This window comes from Zootoca vivipara, chromosome 9 (assembly GCF_965207765.1).
Source record: "Zootoca vivipara chromosome 9, rZooViv2.hap1.1, whole genome shotgun sequence".
Classification (NCBI taxonomy): Eukaryota; Metazoa; Chordata; class Lepidosauria; order Squamata; family Lacertidae; genus Zootoca; species Zootoca vivipara.
The window spans coordinates 69990330-70002915 of record NC_142592.1 but is presented as its reverse complement, the minus strand read 5'-3'; the positions used below and the strand labels follow the sequence as shown (position 1 = coordinate 70002915).

At 53.1% G+C, this 12586-nt stretch overlaps 1 protein-coding gene across 7 annotated transcripts in view; it reads right to left on the bottom strand.

Moving 5' to 3' along the window:
* SHANK3 (SH3 and multiple ankyrin repeat domains 3) overlaps positions 1 to 12586 on the bottom strand; it is a 419062-nt gene that overhangs the window by 51921 nt on the left and 354555 nt on the right. For 6 of the 7 annotated variants that reach the window (XM_088676559.1, XM_060279323.2, XM_088676560.1 and 3 more), the window contains one exon: positions 9553 to 9633. The exons of the other annotated variant lie outside the window; for it this stretch is intronic. In XM_088676559.1, the coding sequence (XP_088532685.1) occupies positions 9553 to 9633 (81 nt within the window). The remainder of the gene's footprint in view (positions 1 to 9552; positions 9634 to 12586) is intronic. 7 annotated transcript variants of the gene reach the window in all.

Sequence of the window (12586 nt, the reverse complement as noted above, 5' to 3'; positions counted from 1 at the left end):
CCTTGGCCTACTGTTATCTTTTCGAAAGACGTAAATGGTGGCTGTTGCTCGTTCTTGCTGGCAATGTTATTGTTTCGTCTTTTTTCATAAACCACTTTGAAGATTCCCATTCCCCCCCAAAAAACAGCAACCAAGTGGCATACAAGTTTTATCAAATAAATAAATAAATGAAAAAGGGGACCCTCCCCACTTTTGTGCTTTCAGATCCCATGCATGCGTCTCCGTTTCACCCTTTCCAATCCTTTTGTTTCAAAAAAGTGCTCAGCAACACCTGGCCATCCTACTTTGGGCTCGGATGTACAGCTGCAAATATAACATTTTAAGTGTGTTTTAAGTGTGTTATACAAATGTGACACTAGATGGCGATGGTGAGCTAATGGGAAATTCAATATATATTTCTAAACTTTTTTTAAAAAGCATTTTCACAGTGGTTTTTTTATACATATAGGTCTAGAAGATTCACCCAGAATCTTCCATTCCCATTGAAAAAAGAAACAGCACAATTTTTGTGTGCGTGATGAAGAGGAGGGAGTTCTGTGCAACTTTGGAAACCTCGACTTGCTTGCTCTGTGGGATCAAAACAGACCAACCCCATTGGATGATGATGATGATAATAATAATAATAATAATAATAATAATAATAATAATAATTAATACCCCTGCCTATCTGGCTGGGTTTCCCCAGCCACTGTGGGTGGCTCCCCAACAGAACACTAACAACACGATAAAACATCATACATTAAAAACTTCCCTAAACAGGGCTACCTTCAGATGTCTTAGTTGTTTATCTCCTTGACATCTGGTGGGAGACTAGTGTACCAATTGAATAAATAACAAAAATATTGCAGTCTACTCTACCTCACAGGGCTGTTGTGAGGACAGCGGAGCCATGCATACCATTTTAGCTCCTTAGAGGACAGGTCCAAAAATCTAACAATAGTCCAAAATAGTCCAAAAATCTAACAATACAGCCATACCTCGGGTTACAGACGCTTCAGGCTGTGTGTTTTCAGGTTGCAAATCATGCCGAATCCGGAAGTACCACAATGGGTTACTTCCTGGTTTTGGCGCATGCGCCAAAACACAAAATCATGCTTTGCGCATGCGCAGAAGCGCCAAATCACGACCCGCATGTGTGCAGACGCGGCGTTGCGGATTGCGAACACTGTGGGTTGCGAACGTGCCTCCCGCATGGATCACGTTCGCAGCCCGAGCGTCCACTGTAATGAAATTGATTTGCTCCCAACCTTTCCCCAGATGCCTCACTACAGACACCCCAGCTTCCTTCCATGGGTCTCCTGTGCTGTGATACCCTCCCACTTGGATTGATGCGATATGAATGTTATCTGAATGTGTTTATCTGATGGGAGATTAATTTTAGCTTCACTTTGAGGTTTTAGATTCTATGCAATTGCGGCAGCTTTTCTGACTTGCTGGTTGGCCATGCTATTTTGAATTATTTGCATTTTGTATGCCATCTGCAGCACTGCTCATTGCCTAGAGGTTCACTGCACTGCAGGAATAATCTAACGGGCACGTATAACATGCACATATAGCTGATAAATTGTTTTCTGACTAGCAAAATGGAAATTCAAAGGGGACTCAAGAAGCCAACAGACATAAATCAGGAGAGGAACACAGAAATACAGCCAAACGGCTCAGGACCGCAATACCTCAAGGACCGCCTCTTTCCATATGAACCTACCCAGACCTTGAGATCATCTTCTAAGGCCCTTCTTTATGTACCTCCTCCTTGAGAGGTCCAGAGGGTGGCAACCTGAGAACGGGGCCTTCTCTGCAGTGGCTCCACATCTGTGGAATGCTCTCCCCAGGGAAGTTCGCCTGGCGCCTTCATTACACACCTTGAGGCGCCAGGCAAAAACGTTTCTTTTTAACCAGGCCTTTGGTTGATCTGTTTGACATTCTATACCCTTGATGGCAGAAAGTGAGGAGGAATTAAAGAACCTTTCAATGAGGGTGAAAGAGGAGAGCGCAAAATATGGTCTGAAGCTCAACATCAAAAAAACTAAGATCATGGCCACTGGTCCCATCACCTCCTGGCAAATAGAAGGGGAAGAAATGGAGGCAGTGAGAGATTTTACTTTCTTGGGCTCCTTGATCACTGCAGATGGTGACAGCAGTCACGAAATTAAAAGACGCCTGCTTCTTGGGAGAAAAGCAATGACAAACCTAGACAGCATCTTAAAAAGCAGAGAATCACCTTGCCGACAAAGGTCAGTATAGTTAAAGCTATGGATTTCCCAGTAGTGATGTATGGAAGTGAGAGCTGAACCATAAAGAAGGCTGATTGCCGAAGAATTGATGCTTTTGAATTGTGGTGCTGGAGGAGACTCTTGAGAGTCCCATGGACTGCAAGAAGATCAAACCTATCAATTCCGAAGGCTCCAAGACTTTGGCCACCTCATGAGAAGAGAAGACTCCCTGGAAAAGACCCTGATGTTGGGAAAGATGGAGGGCACAAGGAGAAGGGGACGACAGAGGATGAGATGGTTGGACAGTGTTCTCGAAGCTACGAACATGAGTTTGACCAAACTGCGGGAGGCAGTGGAAGACAGGAGTGCCTGGTGTGCTCTGGTCCATGGGGTCACAAAGAGTCGGACACGACTAAACAACAACAACAACAACAACAACCCTTTTAAAATGTGGTTCTTTTTGGGGTGGTGGTGGTTATTGGGTTATTGATTTTTATTTTTATTTTATATACAGTGATACCTCGACATCCGAATGCCTCGACTTCCGAAGGTTTCGACTTACGAAGTCGGCAAACCCAGAAGTCTTTTCACCGCGTGCATGTTCTGCGCCTGCATGCGCAGAAGTGCAAAATTGTGCTTCGCGCATGTGCAAAACGGATGCTTCGACAACCAAAGCTTTCAACTTACAAAGAGCGCTGCGGAACGGATCGCCTTCGTACGTCGAGGTAGCACTGTATTGTGATCTTTTTTTTTGTGAACAGCCTTGAGACTTCCAGGTATAGGGCGGTATATAAATTCAAGAAATAAACAAATAAACAAATAAAATAAAACCAGGACAGTGTGGAAGCCGAAGGGACTCTTCTTGACATCTCAGGGCTCATGCTGTACACAGCTGAAGGACACAGGTCTCAATAAGATGAGAAGAACCAAGCGCGCCTCTTGATCCAGCATCCTGTTTTCACAGTGGCCAAGCAGATGCCTATCATGAGAAACCCGCAAGCAGGATCCGAGCACAAGAGCAGCTCTCCCCTCCTCTGGCTTCCTGCAACTGGTGCTCAGAAGTATGTCTGCCTCCGACTGTGGAGGGCAGAGTAGAATCATCCTGGCTAGTAGCCATCGAGAGCCCCCTCCCCCTCCATGAATTGGTCCAACCCTCTTTTAAAGCCACCCAAGTTGGGGGGGGGCATCCCTGCCTCCAGTGGAAGGGAGTTCCACAGTTTAACTACGCGCTGCATGAAAAAGGATTTTCTTTTGCTTTCCTTCAGACAGAAGCCGCCTTCCCCGTCAGTGCAGCCCGCCCTGAAAGCTGGCCGCCTCCAGTTTTAGAGCGACCTTCGCCAACCTGGTGCCCTCCAAATGCAGAGTTGGGGGGGGCTACATTTCCCCATCAGTCCCGGCCAGCACAACTGGTTGAAGTTGTAGCATCAATAGGAGTATAGCATCTAGATCGAGGGAAGTAATAGTACCACTGTATTCTGCTCTGGTCAGGCCTCACCTGGAGTACTGTGTCCAGTTCTGGGCACCACAGTTCAAGAAGGATACTGACAAGCTGGAACGTGTCCAGAAGAGGGCAACCAAAATGGTCAAAGGCCTGGAAACGATGCCTTATGAGGAACGGCTTAGGGAGCTGGGTATGTTTAGCCTGGAGAAGAGAAGGTTAAGGGGTGATATGATAGCCATGTTTAAATATATGAAAGGATGTCATATGGAGGAGGGAGAAAGGTTGTTTTCTGCTGCTCCAGAGAAGCGGACACGGAGCAACGGATTCAAACTTCAAGAAAGAAGATTCTACCTAAACATTAGGAAGAACTTCCTGACAGTAAGAGCTGTTTGGCAGTGGAATTTGTTGCCAAGGAGTGTGGTGGAGTCTCCTTCTTTGGAGGTCTTTAAGCAGAGGCTTGACAGGCATGTCAGGAATGCTTTGATGGTGTTTCCTGCTTGGCAGGGGGTTGGACTGGATGGCCCTTGTGGTCTCTTCCAACTCTAGGATTCTATGATTCTAAGTTGTAGTTCAACACCTGGAGGTTTCTTGAACCCCTGCCCTATGCCATGTCCTTCCGCTCTGAAGTTTCCCGAGCAGCTTTTCCCTTCCAGGGCACCTGGGACTCTGCAGAGGGAAAACCAGCAGCCTAAATCACAGTCTCCTTAAGCGGCTTCTCTAAGCGACAACTGGCGCCTCGCAGGGCACTCTCACGCTCTAGGGCACCTGCGGCTTTCCTCTTAAGCGGAGCGAGTGACCGCCATGGGTTGTTCCAGACTCAGTTGCTGCTGCCAGCCACGCAGGGTTCTGCCTGGGCTGGAGACTTGGTGCACTTTGCTTTTAGAAAGCAGAGCCAATGGTTGAGCCAGTGCAAAAGGCTGCTTTCCCCGTGGTTTCTCATCACAGTCTCCCCTCCTCCTTTCTCCTCCTCTCAGGCCCCTACATCCCTTTGGATGAGACCGTATGGCACACCCACCACTTCCTGCCGGGAGCTGCCAGCAAACATCTCGCTGCTGCTTGTTTGGGCACATTTCTCTCCTGGCCCTGCATCTCCTATTTGGGCATCCTTCCTCTGCCTAAAGCCCCCCCCCCGAGTCTCACTGCTGCCCCGTCTTATGGGCTCACTTTCATACCCAGGCTCTGAATCTAAGAGGCACCTCTTCCACCAAGGGAGATGGCAACACAGCTGCCAGCCCCCATCATGCCATCACTGAGTCGCTTTCACCATTAGAACCACGACAGTCGTAAAGAAAGAAACAGCCCATTGCTTCATTGCTTGAGGGCTGCTGATGCAAGTAGGCACCGGGTCAAGCCTTTAAAAGCTTGTTTTAGATTTTGGCACGTGAGAAAAATCTCCTACGTTGCATGTTAGCCAGCCTTGCTTGTCTCTGGGTGTTTCCAGACTGTTGCCTTATGGTGTTTAAAATCCTCTGTTGTGCCGTTAATTGCAGGAATTGGAGTTGCATGCTCTGCTATGCTCTGTCTAGACCAGGCATCCCCAAACTCCGGCCCTCCAGATGTTTTGGACTACAGTCCCCATCTTCCCCGACCACTGGTCCTGTTAGCTAGGGATCATGGGAGTTGTAGGCCAAAACATCTGGAGGGCCGCAGTTTGGGGATGCCTGGTCTAGACCAGAGTGTGATGGCAGGATAAAGGTGGGCATCCCCCGGCACATCACCAGAAGTGTTTGCGCATAACGCCATGCCCAAACATGGCTTATGGCCGATGCGCACCTGAGCTCTGGCTTGGCTTTATGCTCTTTAAAGCTCCATGTCTTTTTAATTTCTCTGGAGCGTTCCCCGTGAAAACCCGCTCTTTAAAGCTCCGTTGGAGCAAATGTCAACTCGAAGAAAACCCGAATTGATGTTTGCCCCAATTCAGCTTTAAAGAATGGGTTTTTGTGGAGAAAGCGTGGGGCAAAATAAAAAAAACAAAGACCGCTCGGACACAGAGCCTTAAATTGTGGACCTCTGCCTGGAAAGAGCCGGACAAAAGGTAAGTCTGGAGAAGCCCTTAGTGCAGGCATAGGCAAACTCGGCCCTCCAGATGTTTGGGGACTACAACTCCCATCATCCCTAGCTGACAGGACCAGTGGTCAGGGATGATGGGAGTTGTAGTCCCAAAACATCTGGAGGGCCGAGTTTGCCTATGCCTGCCTTAGTGTGACGTCTGAACCTGGGGTCATGGGGACCAAGATGATGAAGAGTCTGGAAACTGAGTCTTATGAGGAGCAGTTGAGGGAGTTGGGGATGTTTAGCCTGGAAAAGAGGAGACTGAGAGGTGCCTTTTAATTTCTGACGGGCTCTCACATGAAAGATGGAGCAAACTTGTTTTGTGATGCTCCAGGACCTGAAGCGATGGATTCAAGTTACAAGAGAGTCTGACTCAACATCTGGAAGAACTTTCTGAGGGCAAGAGATGTTTGGCAGTGAAACGGTCTCCCTTGGGAGGTGGTGGACTCTCCAGGAAGTGGACGTTTTTAAGCAGAGCTTGGCTGGCCATGTGTCCATGGATGTTTTAGATGTGATTCCTGCATTGCAGAGGGTTGGATTAGATGACCACTGGAGTCCCTTCCAATGCTATGATTCTTTGATTCTACTAAAAAGCCTTCTGGATCAGACCAGTGGCCCAGCTAGTCCAGCAACCTGTACTCACAGGAAGCAAGCAGATGCTCATTATGGGAAATCCTCAAGCAACATTAAGTGTGTGAAATGCACCCAGTTCCTTTCTGAATGCCAAAGGACTCCAGCTTGAAGCTCACAACTGGCGTGGCCGAAGGAGCTGCTGTTTCATACTTTCTTGATGCTTTTAATGCTTGTGGAATTTGCATCTGGCTACCAGTAACTTCTAGCCATTCCCTCTGGACTGAAAGGGAAAGGAAAGCCACATGTTTATGTTTGGGAATCTGGAAAGGAGCAAAGACGAGAACTCCCTCCTGGTGTGCTTTTAGGCCACGATAAGGTCGCGCTGATCTACTTATGTCATTCTTTTATTGCACTTTACATTTTATCGTGTGGATACTGAGCTCTGGCAATAGAAACAGCCATTAAAAAGCTATAAGAGAGGGGAACAGGAGCCTTGAGGCAATTGCTCGGAGGCTGAGGAAACGGTGTCTCCAACTAATATAGCGGTTCCTCTCATCTTGCTGGCTTACGGAGAGCGTGCAAAACCTGAAAGGCCCAGGGCTGCCGCTGAGGGGTCACCATGGCCCTGAGTTACCATAGAATTGCAGATCTCAAGGGACCCCCTAGGGGTCATCTTGTCCACCCCTCTGCAATGCTAAAGAAGGCGCTGCCTCGATTACTGTTTTTAACTAATTGCCATCGCTGTTTATTTTCTGCTGGAACGAACGGAGGAAGCCTATACATGGGGTGAGTCGTTTGGATATACGCTTTGTGTGCCTACGTGGGTGTGCACATAGATCTTTGCACAACGCAGCCACATTCATGGACGCAAACAAAACGCCCTAAGCCCTCATCGTTCTTTGAACCTGAAGCGGTGTCTGGTGGGGTTCCTCCTGAGCTCAACAAAGAACGCTACATCCGGAAACCCACACGGTCACACTTGCCGGTCTTCAAGGAGCTGACCTTACAATCCCCGGGGAAACTTTGGCTGGACTCTCATTCCATGGGCTGTGCTGCCGGCCCCCCACCAACCAACAACGTGAACTTAGGACATGGTTTGCCATGCTGGCACGAAGGCTTCCTCTCCCGAACCTCCCTCCTTCCACAAACGGAACAGTGTGTATTGCAAAGACCAGAAATGGCTTTGGGGAGCAAAAGGTCCACTCTCCCATGTGTCCTGTGGCCCCCTCAGGCCATTAGCATGGACTGGGGTCCCAGTGCACCTTTTCATCATGCTGGGCAGAGAGGGAGGGTGGGAGGGAGGGTGGGAGGGAGGGGCAGCTTGGATCAAAAGGGGTTCGGACGAGCCCTGGAGATGGGCAGTTAAACTCACCCCCTTTCCTCCTCCGCATTGAGGCTTGGAATCAAGAAACAAAAGGACAGGACATCAATGGTGTGCAGGGTGCGCTCCCCTCTGCCCCCACACCCCCGGCATGCTGTGCCCCCCTTGTCTGCTCCCTCTGCCAAGGCAAGATTGCTCCTTAGGGAAGGGTTCTCCTGGGCCGTCCCCAAGTTTAGGGGTGGTGGCAAGCTGCATTCTGCAATGCTTCCCAGCGAGGCGGCCATGCAAGCCCCCCCCCCCCGGCCATGCACCCTCTCACCTTGCCGGGGGGGGGGAGGAGGCATGCCTTCCCAGCCTCAAATAGCAGCACTGGGGGATTTGTCCCCCCCCCCCAGCAGGCGAGCTCAGTTTGAGTCACTCCCTCTATTGCCAAGGCTCAGCTTTGGAAAGGGAGGGGGGCCTCTGGGCATGTGCCGACCGCCTTCCCCTTCCACACAGACAGAGTCTAGGGACAGGGGTTCTGAGCGGATTTGAGCCCAAGCGCTGCTCTCCTTGGAAACTAGCCCCACTCGGCAGAGAGTGTCCTCACAGGCCGGTGGGGTGGGAGGGAGAGAGGGACCTCCTTGGGGGGCTCAGTTTCCCCAGCCTTTCAGTACATCCAGGGGCCAAGGAGGGTGCTGATCCGGGAGTCGCCCAGGCCAGCCCCACATCTGCTGTACATGAGCGGGAGGCTGTGCATGCAGTGGGGTGTGTGTGGGGGGGTAGCATTCATGCACAACCCGCCCCCTCCCATTATCTCCTCCCCTTTGGGCCAGGAAGCCCCCTCCCCAGAATTGCCAGAGAAGCCACGGCTGGTCATTTTCCATACGAGGCCTCCCCGAGGAGCACCCTGAGCAAAGGCAGACTATGCCACTCCTAAGGTGGGAACAGTGACCCCCCCGGGATGCCAATACTTTTCTCTGGCGTGGGGTGGAAGCACAGGGGCACAGGCAAGCATGACCCCCCCCCCCCGACCAGGCACTGACTTTTGCACTCCACCAAACCTTCCCTGCTCAGAGAAAGAACAAAGCATTCCTGCGTCCGGAGATGGGTTGGGGGGGCAGTTAGCGGGGGGGGGGCACAGGGGTACAGCCCCCTTGGCCCAGCTAAGCAGGTCCAGGCCTGGTCAATGCCCGGATGAGAGACCTCTTGGGCACCCACCCAAATCTATGCTGCCTCGAGGTCCGGGAGACGGAAGGAAGGTGGGAGAGAGCAAGGCTGAGAATGAGTCAAAAGGACGACAGGCTTGGAGGACGGCTTGTACCCGGGCACCACGAAGGCAAAGGCCCAGAGCTGGGCAGGGAGAGGGAAGTTCTGCTGGAAGCCCCAGGGAAAGCAGCCTGGCATTAACAGGGAGTCTCGGCAGTGTGTTGCTGGCGGCAGGAATGGGCACAGCAGCGCAGGACCAGGAGAGGAAACCGGGCCCCACAAGGACCACGGCAGGGAAGTCGGGAGAGGTGACATTCTGCTGTTGGTGCAGGGGGGAGAGTGTTGGGCCAGGACCTGGGAGAGGCCTGGGTTCAAATCCCCCCCACCCGCTCTCAGCGCACCGGGCATGACTTTGGAGGCCAGTCGCTGCCTCTCTTGGGCCAACCCACCTCACAGGGTTGTTGTGCTGGTTAAATGATGACTACCAGGAGCTGGGAGAGGCCAGGGTTCAAATCCCCCCACTTGGAAATGAAGCTCATGCTGCACCACTAGTCTGACCTACCTCGCAGGGTTATATTTGGGAGGGCAGCGGCCTTGAAACCGCCTCGGAGATGGAGCCGAGGGCAGGTGGGTGTGGCCAGGGCACCCCCCGGACCTCTCTTGGGGGGAGTGGGGTGCTGCTCTCGCTCCTTGTACGCCCCTCTGCCCCGCCCGCCACGCATGCTCTCCTTTGGGTCCACCCCGCCCCAGGCCAGGACACTCACCCAGCTCCTCCAGCTCGGCGGTCATAGACTTGGATCGCAGCGTCAGGGTGGTGCTGGGGGCCCTCTTGGGCGGCGGCGGGGCTGAAAGGAAGAGGGAGGGCATTTTGCACTTGCGGTCCAGCAGCTTCTTGGGCGTTGCCAGGTGCAGGTGCCATTTCTTCTCCACGGCCTGGATCTCCTCGTACTCCCGCGAGGAGGAGGAGTCGCACTGCTGAAGGATCTTGTTCAGGCTGCGAGTGGAGGCAAACTTCTTCATGGTCCCACGGCCGGCCGGGGTGGGAGCGGGGAGGGGAAACAGCAACTGGGTAGGGGGGGCAAGAGAGTGTCCTGGCCGGGACCCTCAGGTCAGGGGGCTCCCGGGCATGGTCTGCCCAATCCTGCCGCTCAGCGGATCCTCTCCCTGGCTGGTGGCCATGGCCAAAGGGGGCACGGCACCAAGCGGATGGCGGCACTCCTAGCTCCTCGTTCTCATGGCCAGGCTCTTTTTCCCCCGCCTGGCCTGGCTCTCTGTTAACTCTGGGGGCTGGCACTGCCCTCGGGGCCTCTGCCCGGCGGCAGTGCTGCCAAGTGGCTCGGGCACGTGGAGACCTCGCTCCGAGGTGGCGGCGTTGGCGGCAGAGGGCAGGGCTGGTCCCCGGCTCTCCCTAGCCAGCCCGTCCGGCGGCGACGATGCCAGAGCGAGGCTCCATCTGCCATGGGGTTTGTGACAGAGCGGAGGAGCGGAAAGGCTGGCTCGTCGCTCCGCTCTCCCTCGCCCCGAGATCCGTAACAATGCGGGCTTCAACGCTCCCCGTCGCCATGGAAACCGGAGCTCCGAGCTGCTGCCAGAGGCGCCTGCATCAGAGACCCCCCAAAACAGGGGCGGGGGGAGCAGGGAAGAAGCACGATTCCCACACAAGGCGAGCCGGGGAGGAAGCTGCGAGCCCAGTCCGGGTAGGGGGGCAAAGCCAGAGAGTCGAGGGGGGCGGGAAGACCTCTGTCCCGCACGTGGTCCTGTCCGCGCTGAAGTGGTGAGCAACTGGGCTCTCTTCTGCCAGGGGGTGGGTGCCAGCTGGATCGGGCAGGAGGTGCCGTCGGTCTCCTCTGTCAGAGAAGGTCTTTGCGGTGCCCAGCAGAGAGCCAAGAAAGCAGGAGGCAGGTGCGCCAGCCACCAGGGTGCTCAGGGACGGATCACCGCGTCTACCGGAGGCTCTGAGAGCTCAGATCTCTCTCTCTCTCTGAGTGGAGTCGGCAGCGCGATGCCCACCGCACGGCTCCACCTTCACCACGACTCACACTCGCGCACTCTAGCAGCGCATAGGATAATTACAGCTCTGGGTGTCAAGTCACCTCCCTTTCCCCTCCCTTCCCCTCCGCTAGCTCTCCAAGCCGCCTGGCTCCCTGCCACCCAAGGAGGCACAGAGGGATGCTGGAGCTCCCCCCACAGCCGTCTCCTCCTTCCCCACAGTGCAGACCCACGGGGCTAAAAATAGGAGCCGAGCCCACCCTCCCCCTCTCTCTGCCTCTGCTGTGTGGGAGGGAAGCTGCCTTGCCTTCTCAGCTCCCTCCCGACTCGCCAAAGGCGAGGCTTCGGTGGCACCAGGGAGTGTTGGGGGGGGGACACAAAGGCAGCTACTGCCCCACCCCATACCCAGAAGGAGAGGTGGTGTGGTGGGGCCTCAGCCGGAAAGGGGAGCTTGTAGTGGGCGGGTGCTGCTTGCATGGACCATGGGAGGCACATGAGATGTGACTGGCTGGTTCTCATGCCAGAACGGCTTCCCGTACGGCTTCGCTCCCCACCCAGTCCTTCCTCAGGGCTAGCTTCTTAACAAAGCCAATGGTAGAGTTGGAAGGGACCCCCAAGGGTCATCCAGTCCAACCCCCTGCAATGCAGGAATCTCATCCCCGACAGAGGGCCATCCAACCTTCTGCTTAAAAACCTCCAACACACTGAGCAATCCTCCTCACCCATCTATGAGCTTGCCGACAAAGGTCCGTATAGTTCAAGCTATGGTTTTCCCAGTACAGTGGTACCTCTACTTACAAATAACTCTACTTATGAATTTTTCTACTTACAAATGGAGCTCCGTCCGCCATCTTGGATGCGGTTTAGATAGGATTTTTTCTACTTACGAATTTTTAGATAGGGTTGCTTCGACTTACGAATTTTTTCTCCCAATGCATTCCTATGGGATTCGACAATTTTTTTCGACTTACAAATGTGTGTTCGAAACGCATTAAATTCGTAAGTAGAGGTACCACTGTAGTGATGGATGGAAGTGAGAGCTGGACCATAAAGAAGGCTGATCGCCGAAGAATTGATGCTTTTGAATTATGGTGCTGGAGGAGACTCTTGAGAGTCCCATGGACTGCAAGAAGATCAAACCTATCGATTCTGAAGGAAATCAGCCCTGAGTGCTCACTGGAAGGACAGATCCTGAAGCTGAGGCTCCAATACTTTGGCCACCTCATGAGAAGAGAAGAATCATTGGAAAAGACCCTGATGTTGGGAAAGATGGAGGGCACTAGGAGAAGGGGACGACAGAGGACGAGATGGTTGGACAGTGTTCTCGAAGCCACCAACATGAGTCTGAGCAAACTGCGGGAGGCAGTGGAAGACAGGAGTGTCTGGTGTTTTCTTTTGTCTGCCCCCGACAGCCTTGTGCACCCCATGGAGCCCCCAAAGCCCATGTTAGGCTGGCAGGGGTTTGCCAGGAGGTCCTGGAGGCTGACCCTTTCCCTCCGGCTGTTGAGTGCTTGGTCTGCACACCTGCCAGAGGTCAGCTCTGCAGGTACGATTTATCATAGAATCGTAGAGTTGGAAGAGTCCACAAGGGCCATCCAGTCCAACCCCCTGCCGAGCAGGAAACACCATCAAAGCATTCTTGACATATGCCTGTCAAGCCTCTGCTTAAAGACCTCCAAAGAAGGAGACTCCACCACACTCCTTGGTAGCAAATTCCACTGCCGAACAGCTCTTACTGTCCGGAAGTTCTTCCTAATGTTTAGGTGGAATCTTCTTTCTTGTAGTTTGAATCCATTGCTCTGTGTCCGC